Source organism: Zootoca vivipara, chromosome 1 (genome assembly GCF_965207765.1).
Source record: "Zootoca vivipara chromosome 1, rZooViv2.hap1.1, whole genome shotgun sequence".
NCBI lineage: Eukaryota > Metazoa > Chordata > Lepidosauria > Squamata > Lacertidae > Zootoca > Zootoca vivipara.
Window position 1 is genome coordinate 123,591,277 of NC_142582.1, and position 24,991 is coordinate 123,616,267.

Genomic DNA, 24,991 nt, shown 5'->3' on the forward strand with positions numbered 1-24,991 from the left:
ATCAACAGTTCGGGTTTTGCTCCGATTGAGGGGGTTTTCTGGCAGGGAAAGCTCAGGGCAAAAAAGGGCTCTCGGACATGGAGCTTCAAATCACAGGCTGTGCCTGGAAAGAAGAGAGGAAAGGTAAATGGAGATGAGCCCTGAAAGGGAGGAGGTGTGCCTTTTGAACACGACACATGAATGAAAAAGAGGTAGATGCATGCCTGTGAACTCTCCCTCTCTCAGCTCAAATAAAGAACCAACAGGGAAAGGATGGCTCTAATACCTGATCCCGGCTTAGAGGGGATTTTTGCAAGGACAAATACGCCTGCATGGAAGATTAAGGTCACGAGAAACTGCCGTCACTGAGACCAGCCTCCGTAAGTCCAGCAAAGGATCCCTTTCCCTTCCCTTTGCAACCGAGATGGGCTTTAAGGGTGAAATGAAAGGAGACTCCTGTCAGTCTTAATCATAACAATAATTGCATGATTTGCACCCCGCCCATCTGACTGGGTTGCCCCAACCACTCTGGGGCGGCTTCCAACAAATATAAAACAGAATAAAGCATCAAAACTTCCCTGCGCAAGGCTGCCTTCCTTCCTTCTAACGCACAAGGGTTGCCAGGGCAACAACTGGCCTTCAAGACAACGCTAATAATACGTGGTTGAGGGGAGAGGAAGGAGTCGGCCAGTCTCCTCAGCTTTCACCGCCCCTGTCCCATACCTTTTGGGATATCGCTTAAGTTTTACTGAGGTGTGCACGTTCTTAAAATATAATTAATTCATTTAAAGCGCAACTACGCTGAGCTATACTCCTCGGCCTAGTTCTCCTCAGACCCTTTCCAGGCGTTTATTCAATTTATTCTATTCTCCACACCAGCCTCGCCCCAAGCTGCGGCCCTCCAATAAGAACGTGAGAAGGGTCTGGCTGCTGGATCAGGCCTAAGGCCAGGAAGATGGCCAGGAAACATGGTGCTAGACTCCAACTCCCATCATCCCTTACCATTGGCCATACTGAGCAGAACTAATAGGACCTGGAGTCCAGCAACAACCAGAGGGCACCTGCCACTCAAGATGGCGGCATCTCAAGCGAAGTCAGATAGAAGCTTTTCTTCTCACCTCAGCGCATGATGAAACTGGGTGAAATATTTGGCTTATGGGCTAATCCCCAAAGGAGGAAACGCCTGGAATCAAGAGAAGCCGCAATTATTTGAAAGTGAGATTTTGCTTAACCCTGAAATACAGAAACATGAGGAAAACCGGGGAAAGGGGAAGGAAGAACCTGCCTTGTATTTGCCTTGTATTTGTTCTGGTTGTCCCCATTTATCTGAGATTTAGGGTTGTAAGACGCGGGTGGCGCTGTGGGTTAAACCACAGAGCCTAGATCTTGCCAATCAGAAGGTCGGCGGTTCAAATCCCTGCGACAGGGTGAGCTCCCGTTGTTCGGTCCCAGCTCCTGCCAACCTAGAACGTCAAAGTGCAAGTAGATAAATAGGTACCGCTACAGCGGGAAGGTAAACGGCGTTTCCGTGCGCTGCTCTGGTTCGCCAGAAGCGGCTTAGTCATGCTGGCCACATGACCTGGAAGCTGTGTGCGGACAAACACCGGCTCCCTCGGCCAATAACGCGAGATGAGCGCCGCAACCCCAGTGTCGGTCATGACTGGACCTAATGGTCAGGGGTCCCTTTACCTTTACTAGGGTTGTAGGCAGTGCTAAAAGGTAAAGGTACCCCTGACCGTTAGGTCCAGTCACAGATGACTGGGGTTGAGGCGCTCATCTCGCTCTATAGGCTGAGGGAGCCGGCGTTTGTCCGGAGACAGCTTCCAGGTCATGTGGCCAACATGACTAAGCCGCTTCTGGCAAACCAGAGCAGCGCACGGAAACGCCGTTTACCTTCCCGCTGTAGCGGTACCTATTTATCTACTTGCACTTTGACATGCTTTCGAACTGCTAGGTGGGCAGGAGCTGGGACCGAACAACAGGAGCTCACCCTGTTGCGGGATTCGAACTGCCAACCTTCTGATCGGCAAGCCCTAGGCTCAGTGGTTTAGAGCACAGGGCCACCCGCGTCCTTGTAGGCAGTGCTAGTCCCACTGAAAAGGAACAGATACGACTAAGCTAAGTCCATTTATGGGTCAACCAGCACCGAATGCAGCTTTATTAGTTATTCCTTTTATTATTTCTTTATACTGCACCTTTTAAGAATGCTCCCTATATAGGTGGGCTTGGTAAAAGAGTCGACGTAAGAAGCAAAATGGCGAGACAACGCAGAACAGCTAAAAAGCTGCCTTAAAAATCATGCCTGTATATCCAGATAAAAAGAAATCAAAGAAGACCCTCTTAAGAATAATAACATGAAGAGAGGGGGCTGCTGGATCAGGCCAATGGCCCATCTAGTCCAGCATCCTGTTCTCACAATGGCCGATCGCATGTCTGTGGGAAAGCTGCAAGCAGGATTTTATCACAAGAGCAATCACCTCTCCGGCTTCCAGGAACTGCTATTTATTATTATTATTATTATTATTATTATTATTATTATTATTATTATACCGCCCTTCATCCATGGATCACAGGGCAGTTTACAATATGAAAGCACAAAATACATACCATAATAATGAATGAAAACATTATTTGTAAAAAACAAAAAAACAAAATCAGTTTCAGTTTTGCTACCTCCATCTATGGTTGGTAGCCACTCATAACTTTTTCCTCCGCGAATCTGCCAAGCCCATCGCTGCCTCCTGTGGGAGCGAGTTCAAATCTCACGCAGATCTCATTTTGGCATGGATAAGGAGAGGCAAGGTTGCATTGCGCCAGATCCACAACGGCAACCCCACACTCCTGCTGGACGGCTAACTCCTAATCACCAGCAAAATCAAGACGAGAGAGAGAGAGACAGGCTCATTTCGGTCCCCGGCCAACTGGTTTTCCCGCACAGGTACCTGTAATTGCTTTCTTCTCGCCTTTCTCCAGCTTCGCTTGGGGCGACTCGGTATCTCCGCCGTGCTCCAAGGGCTGCTCCACCCTTTTCATGACTGCGCTTTTGAAGCTCATCTGAAGCTGGCTGGTGTATTTCTCGTGCTGAAGGGCAAAAGCGAGACACACAAAGGTCTATAGCGCAAAGGTTGGGTGGGGGAAAACCTCTTCCAGCCCAAGGGGCAACACTCCCTTTTTGAGCAAGCCTTTGGGGGCCGCAAGACAATTTTTGGGTAGAGCAAAATAAGCATTAAGTTTATTCACAGGCAAGCTTATTCATACACTCTCTAGACACTTGTCCAGCCAAGCAAGAAGTATTGTCAGAGTTCAAGGACAGGGCCGGATTTAGGTTTGATGAGGCCTTAAGCTACTGAAGGTAATGGGGCCCTTTATATGTGATATTTTAGGGAACAGGCTAGCAGGCAGGGCCCATTACTTACATCATAGGAGCCTACACAACACAAAACACTGTTGCTGTATGTAGGTTTTTTTTTAAAAAAAGAAATCTTATATTTTGGAAATGTACATACAGGTGTTTTTTTCCTTTAAATTTGTTTCTTGGGGGGCCCCTAAGCTATAGCTCAGGCATAGGCAACCTCGGCCCACCAGATGTTTTGGGACTACAATTCCCATCATCCCTGACCACTAGTCCTGTTAGCTGTGGATCATGGGAGTTGTAGCCCCAAAACATCTGGCGGGCCAAGGTTGCCTATGCCTGCTATAGCTTGTTTAGCTTCTATGTAAATCCGGCACTGTTCAAGGACACATTCCAGCCAGGCAAAAACAAGTCTGGGATGGCGAGAGGTGCAACTTGGGAGTGTGTGCGGACACAGAGGAACGGCTGACATGAACACTTGCAAACAGGTTGATCTGAATGCACGTGAAGTTGCCCCTGGGACAAAGCAAAGCATCTCTGGGCCTAGTCGGTGCCAGAATCATAGAATTGTAGAATTGGAAAGGAGCATCAGGGTGATCTAGTCCAACCCCCCGCAATGCAGGAACCTTGTAATTGAAATTAATAATTTGTCATTGTTACAGTGTGAAGAGTAAACAGGAATGGGGAAATGCAAAACATTTTGGTAGTATTTTGTGGGGGGGGGGGTGCGCAAAGGCAAGAAGTTTGAGGAGAAGAGAAAATGGGCTTCTTTGCAGTCCTGGGGCAGTACATGTGGACATCATAATACCCTCAGACCCCTTATTTTTTTAAAAAAAAAATTAAAAAAATGACGGGGTTGAAGTTTTGAGACGGTCTACCTGCTCGGGGACATAGGCGTCAACTTCCAGATAGGAAAATAAGGGAAAATAAGGGATCAGCGGCGGCGCGGCACCAGAAGTCGCTTCTGCACATGTCCAGACATGCATAGAAGCGACTTCCGGTGCTGGCTCTGCCCGATTTCCGGTGCCCAGACATGGGCAGAGCGGCACCGGAAATCGGTTCTGCGCATGTCCAGACATGGGCAGAAGCGACTTCCAGTGTCGAGCTGCCCACGTCCACATGTTTGGGCACCAGAAATCTCCTCTTCGGGCATGCGCAGAGGCGATTTTCGAAGCCAAGTGAGCGAGCAGCCAGCCGGGAGCCGGGACATGGCCGCCGCCGCTGGCAGGAGCTGCAAATCCGGGGGATTTATAGGATATTTTTCAATTCAGGAGATCAGCGGGAAACAGATTTAAATCCGGGGGTTTCCCACGAAAAACGGGAGACTTGACAGCTATCCTTGGGGAGCCTGCCTACTTGTGTGTGTGCGCGCGTGTTTTATTTTTTCTGGGGTTTTTAGCTGTTTCGCCTGTTGTTGCTCGGAAAGGCAACCATCACTACTTTTTCTTTCCATGAAATGGGCTTTGTTTGTGTGTCCATGGCAGTTCTGGGTGTGTCCCGAGGCCTTAAGAAGGCTGGAGACATTTCTTATAACCTGTTGCTGAAACAAGCCACTGTTTCAAAATAGCACACATACACCCCCAACCTTTTGTGAAAGCTCTTTTGCCCTGCCACGGAATTTACACAAGACCTCCAATCTGCACTGTTGTGTGTCTTTCTTACGATGTGTGTATTACTTTCTCAGGCTCGGGCAGCCAAAGCATGGACCGAATCCTGCTTGACAACTTTGCCTGAGCCATGGACTTTCACAAGAACCTCATCACTGGCTGGCTTTAAAAGAAAAAGTACCGGTAAGTGAAATTGCTGGAGCTCGTGACTATGAGCCAAAACCTTGACAAGGTGAAGGCAGCCTATCCTATGGACTAGGCAGAGATATATAATAATCAGCGAAGTACCAGTCTTGGCAAAACACGGAACCGCCAGGTGGGGATTAACTCTGATCGAAGATTGTTTCAGCATATTGTACTGCACTGGGTGTTTCTCATGGGAAAGCTCTGAAATAAATGGGAGTGGTGGCGGCAAAGGTGCACCTGTACTTTTTGCACAACACCTGTTCTCATCAACAAGGCTCGTGCCTGAATGAGAATCTCTGAATGAAATGTGCACACCACTCTTCCATTGGGGGTTTCTAAGCAGAGGTCAGGTGACCATCAGCACTTCACCCAGCGATAGTGTCAGCAGCGGGTCAGGAGGGAGGGCTCCAAGATGCTGCTCCAAGATGCTGCTTGCACCGACTCAGACAGCCAGTAGAGGAAGGAAGGCTCAGCGACACAGCGGAGTCACAGCAACGTCCCCGCCAACAAAGGGGAGATGGGATGCAGCCCCTTCCGGCGCCCGATTTGAGGTGCGCGCCCAGACGTAGGGCGAAGGGGAGGTGTTTTGGGGTCCCCAAGCTCTTACGTTGGACTAGAAACCGGAAGGCGGTATTGCCGGATTCTGGGAGCGACTAGGCAGACATGTTTTCTGATGTCTCTGCACTGTAAATAGTATGCACAATAAAACTCTTAAAGACAGAGCGGACTGTAGAGATCTTTCCTATTCTAATCGATACAAGAGGGTTCTGGAAGCTTCTGTGTGTGAAAGAAACAAGCAGAAGGTTCATGGTGTTTGGGTTATTTCTTCAGAGAAGCTAAGTGCAGCCAGTGGCGGAGCTTCGTGCTCCGGCACCGGGAGGTGGCAAGCAAGCGGGGGCGGGGCTGGCACGCGTCTTGGGGGCGTTGCCCGCAGGGGCGTGGTGTGCGTCCTGGGGGCACGGTGCCCAGTGTGAGCGGGGGGTGGCAGCCACGATGGAAGCCTGCCGGGATCGCGCTGCTGGGGGCAATGCGCTCCCCCCGCACTCCTCTTCCTCCCCCAGTGAGTGCAGCTGGTTTAAACTGGTTCTGCTATCTCCTTTAGTCAAGGTCATGCTGACTATAAAAGTAAGGCCAGAAGAAGCCTGGGCTTCACTTTCTCTTCCTATCTCTCTTCCTTCTGGTGTGGTGTACACAGTATGCTTAGTGTTAAGGTTTAGTCTTATTATAAGTTATTGTAAGTTTAAGTTAAGTCTGCTGCAACTGGATTTCTTATGGACAGTGCTAATCCTGATTGTATTGGATTTGTGACTATTATAATCCTTTGCCTTCAGTAGCAGTAAAGCTCGCTGGATGAAATATTAATTGCCCCTGGTCTATTTTTTGGGAATCCTGCAATGTGCTAACTGTAATCTGCTCTGGATCCGTATTGAGTAGAATTCCCTGACGCTCCCTACAGGCACAGAAATGACCTTCCCAATATCAGCTGATCTCGTTATCCATGGAAACACGCAGAGCATGCGTCCTACCACTGAGCCACACAGCCCCTCATTTCTACTGCTAAGAGAGCTATTGGAGGAATCAGATCCCACGCCTCCTATGAATCTAGGAAATCCCATTTCCCCGACACCCGTTTTGGGGGATTTTGCAAGCTAAACAGCAGAAAGAAAATGGTGTCGATCCACTCGTGCGATCTCCCTGACCTGTAGGAATAGCTCACTAGCGCAAGAAGCGTGTCATAAATAGCCCCCCCCCCCTTATTCTCATCCCGCCCCCCCCCCAACAAACAAACATAAAAAGGAATGCAAATGCTCACCTTTAGCGCTTCTTCTGGGACCTTGTGTTGGATGTGTTCGAGCACATACATGTTGGCATGTAGAGAACACGTTAAGGAAAGAAGCAGAGGGTTTTTTTTTGCAGGACTCATCTACTGTAACAAAATTAGAAGCCAACCGTAACATTATTAGAAGCCAACGGCAACTCCTCTCCCAACACGGTCATGTCAGATGATTTCAAAAGAGCCATAAATAAACATTCATCATACAGCGGCTGGAAAGGGAAAGTGTGTAAGGGGATGGAGATTCACCATCTGTGACAAGACTGATTTGCGATGGGGTGCATATGTTAAAACTGAGCATTGCTGATATAACTGAGGTGCAATCCAAATTTTCCCACTCCCGCCACTGGGGAGCTATCAAAACATCTGCAGGCCTGCTGTTCACGACAGCTGGGGTGGAAGTTGCAGAGCAGGGTGAACAGCCCCAGATCAGGCCCGATGCAGTGATGCAACAGCTTGCGATCCAGCAGATCCTTGGCCGTCTCAGCACAGGCCCAACAGAGCTTTCAGATCTTCCGAGGAGATCCTGTTAGTCATCCCATGACCAGCAGATTATCACTTATCGATGAGGAAGCAGGACTTCTCGGTGGTAGCACACATCTTTAGAATAGGCAGAGGGCCTTCTCGGTAGTGGCACCCACCCTGTGGAATGCCCTCCCACCAGAGGTCAAAGAGAACAATTACCAGACCTTTAGAAGGCATCTTAAGGCAGCCCTGTTTAGGGAACCTTTTAATGTTTGATGGATTTCTGTATTTTAATGTTTTGTTGGAAGCCGCCCAGAGTGGCTGGGGGAACCCGGCCAGATGGGCGGGGTATAAATAATAAATTATTATTATTATTATTATTATTATTATTATTATTATACTGTCCCCTTGGTTGTTTGAGAGGCAGAGAGAGACGCCAAGCTTTATATGCCTCTTTAAGTTTACGCAATATTTCAAGGTCTCCAATTCCCAACTTTCAATTGTACACTGCCCAATTTGACTTATAATACAGTTTTATTCTGTTTCTGCTTAGTTTTTAGAAAGTATCATTCGTTATTGTTGTATATATACATGAACAGATATAGATCCCCACGCCCCGGATTATATCTGCTGATCATGATTTGCAGAGAGAGAGAGAGAGAGCAGTATATAAATTCTACAAATCAATAAAGAAAAGGAATTCACTGCACCTTCAAAAGAAAAAAAAACACACAGCACACCAGCTAGGATCACCTCGCAGCCAAAACTTACATCATTTCTACAAGGAAGTAAAAAAAAAAAAAACACACCTCAGGTGGGCAAGAGAGGAAAAACAGGTGATTCAGAATCACAGGAGGAGAAAGTTTATGCGATGACATCATTCCTTTCTCCCTGCCTGCCTCTCTCCCCCCCCCCTTCCTGCCAAGTCCTCTTACACCTATCCATCCAGATGCAATTAAATTAAGCTATACTTCAGTTGGCAAGAAGGACACTTGAGAGTCCCTGAATGGCTGCGCCAATCCAGGGCATGCCCTTGCAACAAACAGAGTGCATTCCATTCATTTCAAATGAGTTCTCCTATGGAGGGTTGCTCACACTAAAGGATTTTTTTAAGGGAGAAGAAGAAGAAGAAGAAGAAGAAGAAGAAGAAGAAGAAGAAGAAGAAGAAGAAGAAGAAGAAGAAGAAGAAGAAGAAGCAGCCCTGCCGGATCAGACCAAAGGCGCACCTAGTCTAGCATTCGGTTCTCACAGTGTAAGGCCATCCAAGTCAATGGTCATCACTACTGCACACAGTTCGAAAAACCAATGCTGTCGCCCAGGCCTCCTCACAGAAATAAATGTGGACATCCCTGCACAGCAGTGTTAGAAACCGAGCTATGAAAGCTAAATGGCACTTAAACCCAGGTTATGGGCACATCAACAGAATGTCTAGGTGTGCCTTTTAAATAACAAGAAGACAAAGCTGAAAATGAATGAACTGTGGCGAGTATATCACGTTCGTTTTTTACATGGTCTAGTACTTCCGCCGCGCACTCCCGTAATATTCTTAAGAGGTTCTCTTCTCAAGTCTTCGGAGAGTGGCTGGAAGCAGGAAGGCAGAAAAAGGCCTACCTTTCCTTCCACTCTGCAATTTTTATCTTGAAATCTTAGGCGCAGCATTGGGCCCAGAGCTCAGAAAATGCTCGCACTAATGAAACTCCCTGTCGCAAAATGTGCTTAGAACAGGCACCCTGAAACTCGGCCCTCCAGCTGTTTTGGGACTACAATTCCCATCATCCCTGACCACTGGTCCTGTTAGCTAGGGATGATGGGCGTTGTAGTCCCAAAACAGCTGGAGGGCCAAGTTTGCGGATGCCTGGCCTAGAACAATGGGAGTTTCAAACGCCAAGCCATACGTCCCTGCTTGGCCACTGCTCAGCAAAGGCAACTAGAAAGTGCACATCCCCTTCCACCCCCTTGACCGCCATGTTGCCAGACACTGTGGCACACGGGCGCTGAGCTGTCCCGCTTCCAGAATCACATGGGTAGAGCAGATTCGCTACCAGAGGAATCCTTGGCTGAGCCTGTTCCACTCTGTGCAGGTGAAAGGCGGCACCCTTAAGAGCAAAGAGGGGGAGAGGGGGATGTTTGAGGAGGAGGAGAAGCAGAAGAGTTTGGATCTGATATCCCACTTTATCACTAGCCTAAGGAGTCTCAAAGCAGCTAACAGTCTCCTTTCCCTTCCTCCCCCACAACAAACACTCTGTGAGGTGAGTGGGGCTGAGAGACTTCAGAGAAGTGTGACTAGCCCAAGGTCACCCAGCAGCTGCATGTGGAGGAGCAGGGAAGCAAACCCGGCTCACCAGATTACGAGTCCACCACTCTTAACCACTACACCACCCAGCTGTGGGTGGTCCAGGCTTGCTCAGGTAACAAAAAGGCTTTCCAACCATGTCCTGGGCCCCTCAATCTCTCTCATCGCCAACAAAAACTAATAAAGAATGTACCCACATGACGCTGACACCAAAACCTCACACATACACCATGTAAAAATACCAAAGTTTGCTATCTGCCCCCTTTCTCTCTCTCCTCCTCCAGCCTCATCCTGTCTGCAACATTACAGTGGTACCTTGGTTCTCAAACTTAATCCATTCCGGAAGTGCGTTCCAAAACCAAAGCGTTCCAAAACCAAGGCGCATCTTCCCATAGAAAGTAAGGCAAAACGGATTAATCCGTTCCAGACTTTTATAAACAACCCTTAAATCAGCAATTGTGGAACTGGGTTCCACACAGTCACAAAAACGAATTAACCGGAAAAGCCTCAAAAACAAAAACGCAAAATAAATAGCAAAAACAAAAGCAGCAAACTTAATCCAATCCGGAAGTCTGTCTGCCTTCCGAAATGTTAGAAAACCAAGCAGACAGAAACATCGGATGTTCAGCTTCCGGAAAATGTTCGTAAACCGGAACACTTACTTCTGGGTTTTTGGCGTTGGAGAACCAAGGCATTTGAGTACCAAGGCTATTGAGAACTGAGGTACCACTGCAGCCCCATTGAATGTAACTGATCTGAAGAAAGGGCTCTATGAACCGAAAGCGGAGATGCTATAAGCACTTTTGTTCCTCAAGAAAATCTGCATTTATTTATTTTTAAGGAAGAAAGGAGAGGCTTCTCTGTCTGTCACAATCAAGAGCAGGCCAAAATGAAAATGAAAGTTCAGAGCTCCATCATGAATTTGGTGCCCTTTGCCCAGACAGGCTCCAACTTAAAATGGAACATATCCTGGGAGCTTCGTGCGCAGGCAGGCAGGCAGTGGAACACCTGGGTTGGAGAGAAATGGGAAGGCCTACCTTGCCACTTAATGAAAACAGCAAGGCTGTTTTGCAGCATTGTGCAAAAATGTGTCTGCCACACCCAGCCACCAGGCTCTGCCTCTGGAGCAATAAGTAAAGAGGCAGCACAAAAGATTTTCCCCTCCAAAGCACAATGAACCATTTTAAATGGGCAACGTTTACACAGCTCACATTGCAGCTGCACAGAATAGCTGGCTTGCACTTCACCAACAGAGGAGGGTGGGGGATTATTTGGGAACGTTTGGAAATGCAAGAAAGGATTGTGCATGTTGCTTTTAGAGAGAGGGGGACAGACCAAGGACAAGGGCACAGTTGGGGAAACCGGCCAGTTTTTTGTCGTGGCCGGCAGATGCGTCCCCTTCTGCATGAGAACACTGCTGACTCAGGCAATACGGAAGACGGTGCGAGCTATAAAGAGCTGAACGAGAAGGGGAAAGGCAGAAGGCTTTTTTGGAAAATGCCAGTCGGGTGGTAGGGAGGGGACAGAGTAAATTGCGGCAGGTTGCCGTAATTAGGCAGGCAATTTCATCTGCGAAAGATTCAGTTTCGGCAGAAGGTTCTCCCTAGCCCCGCAACTACCACTGTCCTTTTTTTTATCTCTCTCCTTATGACACAAACACACCACAAGGATCCAAACAAACGCAAGGCCTGCAGAGAGACCCGTTTCTGCTGCCAAGATGCACTGAAATGCCAACTCCGCCACACTATTTGGGAGAGAGAACCTTGCTTGTCCACAAAGCACGTTAAAGCGGAATAATGCCCGTTTTTGCACTCGACAGAAAACACAGTGTTGAAATGTAGACAAATTTAAGAAAAAATTAAAAAGCCAGAGGTGGGTATGGATCCTGGGATAATTCAGGAACCTGCTAAAAAATCAATGCCTTGCTAATCAGGAATTTTTCCCCCCATTGACCTGATTTTAGCATCAAGGCTGCTTAATGAAAGGAGGTCGATATAAATTAGGGGTGGATGGGAATAGACTGGTGGAACATGGTTGGTTTGTGTGTGTGTGTGTGTGTGTGTGTGTGTGTGTCTCACACCAGAGAGCTGTTCTCCGACACCACCGTTCATCGTACATATCACAGGATAAGCAAAGTTTAACATCCCCCTCCCCATTTATTCCCAGGACCGGCATAGTATTATTATTATTATTATTATTATTATTATTTTACTATTTTATTAAATTTATATTAATATTAATTCATATATTCATATATATATCAATATGGGCCAGATGATTTTTTCCCATGATCATACGTCCCTCGAACCCACAACATGGCAAATAAATTAAAAAAGGGAAAGGGCATGGACCGAAAGAATTTCAGGCGTCGTGAACTCACGTACACCAAATCAGCTTTGTGGCCTAATCCCCCCTTTTTTTTTCACCCACCCCACAGTTACAATTTCCAGAGTTCCACCAGAAGGAGGATGGGTCGTTGAAGGATTCTGGGAATTGCCGTACTGCACAGGGAATAGGGTTCTCCTAAACAACTCTCAGCACCCTTAGCAAACTACAGCTCCCAGGGTTCTGTGCAGGAAAACCATGGATGTTTGGAGTGGTAAATCAGTGCTTTAAATGCATGAAGCCGACGTGGCCTTAAACTAGGTCAGGCTATTTGCTTGTCTAGACCAGCGCTATCCATTCCAGCCTTGCATTTAAGCCTGGTAGCCATAAGCCATATTTAGTATTGCAAGCAGGCAATGAAGAGCTGGAAGCAGAAAAAAAGAGGGGACTGTGCCAAGCACGGAAACCTAGCATGTGCCAGGGGCGAAAGGTCCTCTCAGCCATGCCCTTCCTAGCTCTCTCCATCCCTCTCCTACCAACTTGCTCCAGTCCCAGCTAGAGTTAAAAACTCAGATATAGAATCTAATCGCCAAATGACGCCTTAAACCTGAATTGCGTTTGCCACAATGGAATGTCCAGGTGCTTTTTTTCCAATGGGAATTATTATTATTGTCATTGTTATTATCTTTCATGTCTATACCACTTTGTATTTTTATTTTATTTTTAATCATATTTTTTTTTGGTTTTCTGTTCCCCCGCCCCCCCAAAAAAACCATTTACAGCATTGTATTTCACAAATTCTGTAAAGTGTACAAAACATATCCTCTTTCGTTATACAATATCAAATTTATGTCCTTTGTTGACTTCCCCCCTTTCTTTGCAGCCTTTGCAGCCAATATCTTTGCGCAATTATTAATCTCTATACAGTACAAGTATTTGCCATTATGTATTTTTCTAGTTACTTGTATATTATTGTATTATGCACACATTCTATTTTTTTTGTTCCAGTCTCTGTTCAATATAACATCAATAAAGAGATTTTTATATACATCGTTCCGTGTCTACTGATTTGTCAATTCGGTCTTTACAATATTTTCTCAGTATATTCTATGAATTTCTTCCATTCCTTATTAAAAGTTTCCTCTCCTTGATATCTAATGATCACAGTTAATTTGGCAATGCCCAGATATTCCATGATTTTTTGTCCCCACTCCTCTACTGAGGGAATCTGCTGCTGTTTCCAAACTTGAGCTAATAATAGCCTGGCCCCTGTGGTGGCATACAAAAATAATTTTTGGTCACCTTTTTTTTATATCATCGGTAACCATCCCCAGGAGAAGGGGACGACAGAGGACAAGATGGTTGGACAGTGTTCTCGAAGCTACGAACATGAGTTTGACCAAACTGCGGGAGGCAGTGGAAGACAGGAGTGCCTGGCGTGCTATGGTCCATGGGGTCACGAAGAGTCGGACACGACTAAACGACTAAACAACAACAACCATCCCCAACAGGAAGGCTTCCACTTTATATTTTAAAGAACAAATCTCAAAGCGGGTTACAATACATTAAAACATCAAACGATCCAGAATTAAACCACTTCAAGGAAAATATTTCAGATCCTTTTCTTCCAAGTGACGTTTTGCTTTCCCCAATCGCCAACCTGGCATCCACATGGTCGCAAAACACACCCGGCTAATTTCTGACACGGGGCCCAGCACACTAATAGTAATTGCTGCAGGCTAGTAACTTCTGTGGGCTTATTTACAAGGCTGGTCTACTCCAGCTGGTCTACTCCACCTGTCCTGGATGTCAGGCAAGAGATCTCTCCTGGCACCTGCTAACCTCAGATGTGCAGGATTTAACCTGGAACCTTCTTCAGGCAAATCACATGTTCTGTCACAGAGGAAATGGTCCGTCCACCTGCGAATTGTTATTAAAAATTCCTGGCCTGGGGGGGACCTAGAGCATACACAGAAAGCGATCGCAACACTGGTACCGTAACTGGCTGAAGATACCAGACAACTGGGAGATGATGCTCTGATGAAGAGGTTTTAAAAGCCCAGCCTCGTAAGATTCTGCAGCTCCATCTCACAGATGTTTCCAAAAGAGTTAAGCAATTGCATTCTTTCCCTCTGGAGCTGATGCCAAGTGTAAGTTTTTTCCAACCGCTTTGGGAGGCAGCGACGGAAATCAAGAGCGCTGTTTTTGCCAATTTAGGGGGATCCAGAGGGAATTCCCCACTGAAGCCAACAAAATCCACTGTTTGGCTTTGCTCAAGGCCAGGTTGCAAACATTTTTTCAGTTGCCAAAAGTCCCAAAACCTCCAAGGGACGGAGGGTGAAATCCAAAGGACGCTCTTCCATGAGCGTCTCAGGGAAAGAACCTTGCTTTCATATCCTGAATTTTCTCTAAGGGGGTCAGAGTGACTGACATTAACCCACTGTCCAAATACAAACCGCCACAGACATTGGGGAGGGGCAGGCCCGTCTCGAACAGGTCGGGCGCCCTGGCGCTGAGGCGTGGAGATCGCTCCGGCGCCCCACCCTCGCAGCGACCCCCCGCCGGCCCCGCACCATCGGGACTGCACCTAGAGCCAGGCCTGGGGAGGGGGCAGGATAACTCCCTCAAGTCAATGTCACACACAAACACCACCATGAGGATTCAAACTGCCTTAGTGTCCCCTCCTCCCTCCCTTTTCCTTTTCCTTGTGTGTCGTGTCCTCTTAGATCGTGAAGCTGAGGGCAGGGACCGTCTTAGGACACATGTTTGCAAGCTACTACTTACTGGCTACAAATGCTGTAAATTAATAAATGAACCGAGTTATAAATTCTGCAAATAAATATGCAAGTTTTAAATGCTGCAAATAAACAAATGAACAAGTTGCTCACAGCAACCCTGTGAAGTACCGTACTTTTCCGTGAATAAGACTAGGCTTTTTTTCTTTAAAATTATGCTAAGAAGTTTGGGTCGTCTAATACATGGATATTGCATAGGGTGGGTATTTGATTGGTTGCTGCCACAGCTGTCAGCGGCTATTGGGCGTGTTATTGGTTGCTGCGTCAATGGGGGGGTGTTGATTGGCTGACGCTGTGGTAATTGAGCGGGCGATTGGCAGCTTCTGTCGGCGAGGGGACAGACGAGAGGCAGATGTTGTGGGCAGGGCCGGCCCTAAGGCAAGGCTGGGTGGCGCAACAACTCTGGGCAATCCTCCCCCCAAAAAAGCTCAACAACTCTGTGCCATCTCCCCGCATTTTCTTAAATTTGGGTCCCCAAAAATAGGGGGCGTCTTATACATGGGGGCGTCTTATACACAAAAAAGTACGGTAGGTTAGGCTGAGTGCTAGCATTAGGCCTCAAGGTGCCCCCCATGAGTTTCACTGATGAATGGAAGTCTGAACCTGGCTCTTCTCAGTCCTAGTCCAACATTTTAACCACTATACCACACTGCCTCTCTAAAATGAGGCTGCAAGAGAGTGCAATAACCGTAAATATCATTAAGGAGTGCATTAATTTCATCATACACAGGTTGTACATTGACAATAAAGGTATTATTAATTATTATTATCATTATTAGGGACGCGGGTGGCCCTGTGGTCTAAACCACAGAGCCTAGGAGGGCTTGCCGATCAGAAGGTCAGCGGTTCGAATCCCCGCATCGGGTTGAGCTCCCGTTGTTCGGTCCCAGCTCCTGCCCACCTAGCAGTTCGAAAGCACGTCAAAGTGCAGATAGATAAATAGGTACCGTTCCGGCGGGAAGGTAAACGGCGTTTCTGTGCACTGCTCTGGTTCACCAGAAGCGGCTTAGTCATGCTGGCCACATAACCCGGAAGCTGTCTGCAGACAAATGCGGCCTATAGAGCGAGATGAGCGCCACAACCCCAGAGTTGTTTGCGACTGGACCTAGCAGTCAGGGGTACCTTTACCTTTATTATTGTTGTTGTTATTATTATTATTAGGGAGGACTTTCAGGAGTGGACGGTGCCCCATGAAGTCAGGATTGGCTCACAGTGGTAAGGAAGGACGTTGCCAAGAGTCCCACAAAATTCTGCCCGTAGAGCATGCCCAAAAAGGATATCATAGCCGAAACGGATCACATCGTTCAGTCTTAGCGTGATGTACTTCTGGTCTGGAATCCGCACATCATTCACAAAAGTCTGTGGAGAAGAAGGGCAAAACGTCATTTAAAAGACTGTTGTTGTTGTTAAAATTTGTATACCACCCTTCATCACAGGGCGGTTCACAACAGAAAAATACAAAATGAGAATACAAAATACATAAAACAAAACCAATAACAAACCAATAACCTCCCTCCCTCAAACATACCATTTGTGGCCCTGAATATAAGCCTCACTTTTTTTCCCCCAAATTCCGACCGTGAACAATTAAAGTGCGGCTTAAATTCGTGACCTTACAAAAATTGGCTTTTACAATATCGCTGCTGAAACAGACCTACGGTAAAACGAAATGGATGTGAGTGCCTGCGGAATTTTAAGGTAGCAGCTTATATGCGGGTGCGGTTTATATCCAGGCCAATACGGTATTTATAATCCATAGGATGCTAGTGAGTTGAATGCCTGGGGGCAGACAAACGTTTTCACCTAGCATCTGAATATATGCAATGAAGGTGCCAGGCAAGCCTCCCTGGGGAGAGCATTCCACAAACGGGGAGCCACTGCAGAAAAGGCACTTTCTCGTGTTGCCATGCTGCAGACCTCTCATGGAAGAGGCACATGAAGAAAGGCCTCCGATGATGATTGCAGGGTTTGGGTCGGTTCAATTGCAGAGAGGCGGTTCTTGGGATATTGCTGTCCTGAGCCATTTAAGACTTAATAGGTCAACAGCAGCCCTTTGGATTGGGCCTGGAAAGTAATTGGTAGCCAATGAGGCATCCTTCAGATGTTATGGACTACAAATCCCATCATCCCTGACCACTGGCTGTGCTGGCTAGAACTGAACAATACCTGGCTAACTGAACACCACACTGACTAACCCTGCCCAGGCAATGCGACAGACACCCTTTACTGCAATTGCTGCAATGACACACACACACATTTTATCCGCCTTGAAAGAGATTCAGAGAGATGCAATTGGTTTTTGCCGTATTTATTGAACAATCCATGTGCGGAGAGGCTTTCGGACTATTCAACCAAGCAGAGTACGAATTCTGCACATCTGCAGGCAGCCCACGTAATCTCAAAGTGGTTTCGCCCTCCTTGGCATCACAGCAAGGAAGAGACTCTGAAATTTGATAAGTGGCCGACGCTAGAGAGCAGCCGCCGTCTAGTAAGTGTGTTTGCTCTGAACTTTAGAGCGGAGTGTTCTCAGACGTCGGCCTGGTGAGCTTTCATAAGTCAAGACCTTGGGCTTTTGAAATAAAACCTATTTGAGGCCCCACAAAGATAACAAGGACAAAGCAGCTAACAAGGACAGTTCAGCTGGGATGAGCTATGTTCGTTTTAAGCCCAAAAGGTGGGCAAGCACAGGAAAATGGGGAAAGGCCATAAAGATCTGTAATAGAGCATAGCTCAGCCGGTAGAGCATGAGACTCTTTAATCTCAGGGTCAGGGGTTTGAGCAATTGGAGTGTCACCTGCCTGGAGAGCAGCTGCCAGTCAGTGTGGACAACACTGAGCTAGGTGTATAAGGCAGGTTGCACTGCAAGCATCTTAAGATCTAGGAGCCAAGGATGCCAGGATGGGCAATGACTTCCCTGCCATTAAAAGAGGAGGTTCCCCTTGCAACCGTAGCTCCATCCAATGAGGTGCCCTCAAGGCCAGCCAGATGGATCTGCCCCTAGCTAAGGCTGGCTAATTAGAGCAAACCTGGCAACCACCCGGGGTGCCCAATTCCCAGGGATACCTAAGCTCCGTTGTGCAAATGTTTTGTAGAAAGAAAGTTAAGGCCTGCACTTTTGAAGGACAAGACTAGAGGAATCTGGGCAGTTCCTTGGCTGGATAAGATCCTCCTCCTCTGCTTTGCACAGCTTGTAAAAGCTTGCGGAATTCAGATTTTTTTTCTTGTCGTTTTTATGCAGCGGCAGCTTGTGGCTGCTGGATTAGTTGGAGGCGCAAAGAGGGCGCAGAGACAGGTCCGAGTTGCTCTGGTTTTGTCTCCCATCCCCAGGGCCAGAAAGAGAAGCCTCTGAGGTTTTCCACCCAAGGCACTACTGGAGGTCTGCTGCAATGACAGCTTCCAAGCCCCTGCCCTGAACCTAAACTACAAAGTCACTCTGCTCATTCAAGGGTGTGCATGGGCAAAGAAACAAATGCGTTCTCTCCACCCTTAAAATGCAAATACTTCGCAAACATGTGCTGGCACGCTGGAAAAGCCAAGCCACGTACAGCTGCACTTGGATTTGGAAATCCAGAGCACAAGCAATCTTTTGCAGATGGGACTTGCAGAGCAAAGAGAGACAGGAAATTATGTGCTGCCGTACGTTGCCACAGCGACAGCACAGACATAAAACAGTGGGGCTCACACAAGGTTAAGAAGGGGGTTTGGGGAGCCAAAAAAAAGAGCTCTCTGCTCCAGGACATACTTGAAATAATTTAAAATAATTTCACTATGCGCCTTGTGCAAGGTACATCTTTTATGCAAGCTATGGCCTGTTGCAGACATCATTAACCCTGCTGGGTGAGTCCCTTACCTACAGCTAGGAGATCTCTTGAGAGTCCCATGGACTGCAAGATCAAACCTCTCCATTCTGAAGGAAATCAACCCTGGGTGCTCACTGGAAGGACAAATCGTGAAGCTGAGGCTCCAATACTTTGGCCACCTCATGAGAAGAGAAGAATCCTTGGAAAAGACCCTGATGTTGGGAAAGATGGAGGGCACTAGGAGAAGGGGACGTCAGAGGACAAGATGGTTGGACAGTGTTCTCAAAGCCACCAACATGAGTTTGACCAAACTGCGGGAGGCAGTGCAAGACAGGAGTGCCTGGCGTGCTATGGTCCATGGGGTCACAAAGAGTCGGACATGACTAAACGACTAAACAACAACAACAAAGGAGATCTCATGTGCTCAAACACTCTGTCCTGTTTCCTTCCTCTCTTTCTACTTTCTACCCCATCCCCTTTCATTCTTGAAGCTAACCATGGTGCAGCATGGTTTTGCTATAACCACGGTTGTGCTCCCAATCTCAATTTGAAACAATGCTTCAGAATTGGATTTCTGCTGTTAGGCCAGGGTTTCCCAAACTTGGGGCTCCAGCTTTTTTTGAACTACAACTCCCATCATTCCTGATCACAGGTCCTGCCAGCTAGGGATGATGGGAGTTGGTAGTCCAAAAAAAAAACAGCTGGAGACCCAAGTTAAAGAGCTGCCATATTCATCTAGCCCTAGCAACAAGGTCTACCCCAGGGATGGGGAACTTCCAGCCTTCCAGATGTTGCTGGATCCCAACCGATTATATGTTGATGTCCAGATCTGTACATGCAGTAGAATACAGGGGCAGAGTAGCTGGGAGATTGTCAACCTGGGAGATTGTCATGCATGAGTCAGTGGTTCTGCATGTATCTCTCTGTATGAAATACTTGTATTTCCAGTACACAGTCACATTGACTGAGAGTTCCTCTTCCTTACAGGATCTGTAAAGTCACATTCCTTCTCAGCAGGAAGCTCAGCCCTCAGTTCTTTCATTTCATGCCACTGAAAAATTTTCAAAGCTCGTTTCTCCGAAAATCTTTTTTTAAAAAAGTGTTTATTTAGTTTTCAAAAGTTTATATACTTTACCGCCAACAATATCTCTGATTTATCCATGGTTTCTCTGAAAAGTTGTCTTCTTTTATTTCAGAGGTCAGGTCTTATTTCTTTAGCGATAAAAACTTCAAAAGTTTTCTGATGGAATTACTCCCTTTCTAACAGCCCAAAAGTTTTTAAAAACGCTGCTGTTTATTTTATTGCAGGCAAACTCTGGCCCACCAGATGTTTTGGACTACACTTCCCATCATCCTTGACCACTGGTACTGTTAGCTAGGGATGATGGGGATTGTAGTCCCAAACATCTGGAAGGTCGGAGTTTGCCTATGCCTGTTTTATTGCTTACCAGCAAGCACAGATACTCCATAGAAAACTATGCACATAGAAAGCAATAAGCAGTATTCAGCGAACCTATTGTGCTACTTTTAGGGCTTGTGCAATGGTATCTGCTCCAGAGGGTTGTGAGTAAACCTAGGACATATTTAGGCTGCATACAAGGGGAGCAGAGGAAGGGCAGGCCCATCGCACAAGGAGAAATCCATGTGCCAGCAAAACATTCACCTTAGCAGCACATTGAATGCAATCCAAAACTTTCTACTAAAATTACAAACGAAGCGGCCGGTAAGGACAAATACATTGATACAAGGTAAGTCGTAATACGGATAGATAGAATTTAAATTGGACAACAGAAATATCTGAAATATGTTAATTAGGAACATAGGAAGAAAAGCTCTGCTGGATCAGTTGAAGGGCAGAATCCTGTTTCCACTGTGGTCAACCAGATGCCTATAAGAAGCCTACATGCAGATGGTCCTTCGACCTGATTCAGAAAGCTCTTCTTAAGTTCTACAGCAGAAGACGCAACTCGGAAGTCTTGTTTCAATCCACGAGAAAGCAGAACAACCCTTGCCAGCATTGCTACCAGTCAAAATGTCTTTCAGGCCTTTGCGGACCTTCCATAACAGGAGGAGGAGGAGAAAAACTGAATGTCTAGCAGATCTAGCCAAAAACTATGAAGCATCTATGGAGGTACAGCTGGGGCTGGCCTATCCACCATTTGGTTCCACCAAAATAGGCTCACTATCCTTCCATGATTAGCACCAACCCTACTGACTTTGCGTTGAGATGCTTCAATCGTCTTCAGCACATACGGTAAGTCTCTGAGCCGCTCCCAGCAAAGCAAAATGGAAAGGCGCAGCCAAACACCCGCAGGGATGAAGCCATCGCATCCAGCAGCCGACTTCCTTACTTACCCCATTTAAGCTTCCCAAATCCTTCACCCAGTGCTCATCTTTCTCCTTGTCGTAGTTGATGACGGCATGTTGCTTATCCACACTGCGAGACTGGGGGAAGGAAGGCAGAGTTATACATGTCAGTTCTGCAAGACAAGAGATTGCTCTAACACAGGCACCCCCAAACTTCGGCCCTCCAGATGTTTTGGACTACAATTCCCATCATCCCTGACCACTGGTCCTGTTAGCTAGGGATTATGGGAGTTGTAGGCCAAAACATCTGGAGGGCCGCAGTTTGGGGATGCCTGCTCTAACAGCTGCAGCAATGTAGCAGGAGAGACTCCTTCGACATAAGAAAGAAATGTACCTACTGAGTCAGTAAACATACCTATATTTATCGTAATTTAGGAGTAGTGCCCTTTGTTCCAAGGGCACCCAAGGAAACATACAACATTACCTGCTGAGGTGTGTGTGCCTAGCCCTGGCACCTGTTCCAGTGTGATGGCATAGGTCTTACCAGTGTTTCTCAAACTTGGGCTCCCCCCCCCCCCAGGGCTGTTGTTGGGACTACAACTCCCATCATCCATGACTGTTGGTCCTGCTAGCTAGAGATGATGGGGGTTGTAGTCCAACAGCAGCCAGGGAACCCAAGAAAAGCATATGAGATATTAAACAGTTGTTCAGGGACTGGTGACTTCAAGACTAGATTATTGCAATGCGCTTTGTGTGGGGCTCAACTCAGAAGCTGAAGTTAGTGCAATTAAGTCCGCTGTTGCAATTGCATGGCTGCTGATAGGAGGGAGACCTGTCAGAAATCTGCACCGGTAGTCCATTTGCTACCAAGGCAAGTTCAAAGTGTATCAGGATATAAAGCCTTTAACAGTTTGGGGCTAGTTTAGCTGCTGGATTTCTTTACCCAATATATGCCCACTAGACTGCTTCGATCTGCAGAACTGGCAGTGTTACCAGAACTGCTATTGTTCCACACTTGTTCCACACTTGTAAGAAATCAATCTTTTAATATGGCAGCACTTAAAACCTTGGAACCCCCTGCCCACAGGGACCTCCCCTGTGCTCTTTTCAATGCCCACTTCAAACATTTTCCTTTAAGTGAGCCTATCTGAACAAGTAGAAGTTATATGTGTTTTCTTCCTTTTTCCTTACTGTGGATTTTAATCATTTTTGGAATGTTATCATCAAATACCTGTTTTTAGCCGTTCATCAGTCGTTTAAATGTTTCAATTTATATACTTATAAACCACTTGCATGTGTTTCTTATAGTCAAGTGGTATATAAATTTTGGTTTAAAAGAAATAAACCTGAACTGGAATTGATTGCTTAATCATTGCATTCTTCCAAACAGTTCATTCCAATGCAAAAGCCATTTATTTCAAGGCATAGGAGATGCAATACAAATTGGGGGGGGGGGGGTACAACATCAATTGCATATAATTAGCAGCCTGAAAAACAACAGCAGCAAATGCCAATCATATTTGCTGCATCCATTCTGGTAAAGGTAAAGGGACCCCTGACCATTAGGTCCAGTCGTGACCGACTCTGGGGTTACGGTGCTCATCTCGTGTAATTGGCCGAGGGAGCCGGCGTACAGCTTCCAGGTCATGTGGCCAGCATGACAAAGCCGCTTCTGGCGAACCAGAGCAGCACACGGAAACACCGTTTACCTTCCCGCTGTAGCGGTACCTATTTATCTACTTGCACTTTGACGTGCTTTCGAACTGCTAAGTTGGCAGGAGCTGGGACTGAGCAACGGGAGCTCACCCCATCACGGGGATTCGAACGGCCGACCTTCTGATCAGCAAGCCCTAGGCTCTGTACAAAGGGCAAATAAGAGAGCACAGGTAATTTCTGCTCCCATTTACAACACCCCTAGTCCAGAGTTTTAACATCTGCATCTGTCTAAGAACAAGGCTACACCAAAACAAAACAAATGTCAAAAAGCAGAGCCATGTTACTTTACAGTGTGTTTTCGTGGGACTTCACACTTCACAGCGCATAGCAGCCCCCTCGACGCACACAAAGGACTTTGTATAAATTCCTAACATGAGAACTTGCAGCTTCTAATTTGCGCAGGGTAAACATTGACACAATCTGCACCCTGCCGACCCTCTCTAAATAAATGAACAGAAACAGGAAGTTAGTCAAAGCTGCTACGCATGTTTTCTTCTAACAGGGCACTCCTTGAATGTGCAATTAAAGCTTTGCAGATGCTGAGCAAGTGTTTCTATTTCCCTGCCACAACCCAGAAGCAGGACCAAGGCCACCCACCGCCACCCAGCATACTGACGAGATGGGGGGAAATGGATGCAAGGAAGGTTTGTTAGGAATGCAAGAGCCCTGAATACAGGGGCATAAGAAGAGCCTGCTGGATCAGGCCAATGGCCCATCTGGTCCGCCAGCATCCTGTTCTCACGGTGCCTGTGAAAACCCTGCAAGGTAGACATTAACACAACCGCACTCTCCCCACTTGCGGTTCCCAGAAACTGGTATTTGAGGCCATGATGCCTCCGACAGTGAAGCTAGCCAAAGGAACAGAAGTTGTTAAGTCATGGAGAGCTCCTTTCCATAAACATTTTGGGACACTGCCTGCCCCTTAGCCTAGTGATCTGTCTCATCCAGAGTGCTGCTACAGTGGCATGGGGCAGGGAAGCACAGGTGTAGGTGCCAGCAGTGTCCCTCCAGGCCCCTATTTGGTCGCTGTTAGAAATTAGCTAGGTGCTAGGAGCATTTTTGCAACTGGCACAGGTCCAATTGTGACCAAGTGGAGATCTCTGGATGCCAGGTTGGCAACTGGGGAAAGCAAAAAGTCACCTAGAGGAGGATCTGAATTATTTTCCTTGAAGTTTGAATTTGTTTTGTTCTGGACTGGACTATTTGATGTTTTAATGTGTTGTCAACTGCTTTGGCAGTGGTTTTCAACCAGTGTGCCGTGCCACCCTGGGCTGCCTTGAATGACGGTCAGGGATGCCACAGGCAACACAACCCCCTTTCCTTCCCTCCCTCCTCTGATGCCCTCTCACATCTCTGCCGCCCAAAGGCTTGCACACCTGTTTGTTGCAGCAGCCCTGGCTACAAGCTCCCCAGGCGACTGGTGCCTCTGGGGCTGGCCGGGGGGGGGGGGGCTTCCCAGGCCCCTGTGGAGCAGTGTGAGGAGGCAGGGAGGTCAGCTCAGAGACCAGGGGCGGCAGCAGCGGCTGCCCAGAGGTCTCCCAAGGGAGGGTGTTCAAAAAGGGGTGAAGGGCTGCCTATTTTGTTCAAGTTGGTGCCTACGGTGGTAGCAAAAGACACAGTTTAACTATGCGCTGTGTGAAGAAGCCGTTCCTTATCTGTCCGGAACCTCCCGGCAGCCAGTTTCACCGGACGGCTGCGAGCTGTAGAATTACGAGAGAGGGAGAGAAGCGTCCCTCTGTCCTCTTTCTCTACCTCTTCCTTTTACACCCTTCTGTAATTGTCGTGAGTTATCTCCACCATTGAAAGGAAGCTACTATCAGCTGAAAAAACTACACCTTGAAGGCAGAAAGTGTGCATTACGGACAGTGAGTGTCAAAACCCTACGATGTTTCCTGGAGGAGAAGCTGAGGAGAATGTGCCGACGTGAACAAATATGATTTTACACTGACTCGTAGCCTTGGTTTCTTGTGCAATTCATAGAAACGGAAGGAGCTGCCTTACACCAGGAAATACTATTTGCCCCTCCAGGCCAGGATTGTTGCAGGATTGCGTCCTGGTTCTCAAAGGTCACAGGGAGATAGATGTCTTTCACATGCTCCACGGTCCTTTAACTGGGGACTTACTTCTGAGTTAGACCTGGTTAGGCCTATATTTTGTTAAGAGCACTAACACTTAACAAAATATATAAATCCAAATACAAAGCTATCATTTCAAGCCAGCTGCGGCTTCTCAAGAAGGCGATGCAGTCATTTAGAAATGGATGTGGCATTTGATGAATTGCGTCCCCTCCAAATCTACTGCTTAAAGGGTAAGCTATCTATATTTCATAGGG

General features: G+C 47.1%; 1 protein-coding gene across 3 annotated transcripts in view; it reads right to left on the reverse strand.

The window, feature by feature from the left end:
- The window catches only part of CEP170B (centrosomal protein 170B), an 82,436-nt gene that overhangs the window by 44,756 nt on the left and 12,689 nt on the right, over nucleotides 1–24,991 (reverse strand). For all 3 annotated transcript variants that reach the window (XM_088673585.1, XM_088673579.1, XM_088673582.1), the window contains exons 3-6: nucleotides 20,992–21,081; nucleotides 16,115–16,195; nucleotides 6,938–6,994; nucleotides 2,922–3,060 (exon numbers count right to left, since the gene is read on the reverse strand). In XM_088673585.1, coding sequence (XP_088529711.1) covers nucleotides 2,922–3,060; nucleotides 6,938–6,994; nucleotides 16,115–16,195; nucleotides 20,992–21,081 — 367 coding nt within the window. The remainder of the gene's footprint in view (nucleotides 1–2,921; nucleotides 3,061–6,937; nucleotides 6,995–16,114; nucleotides 16,196–20,991; nucleotides 21,082–24,991) is intronic.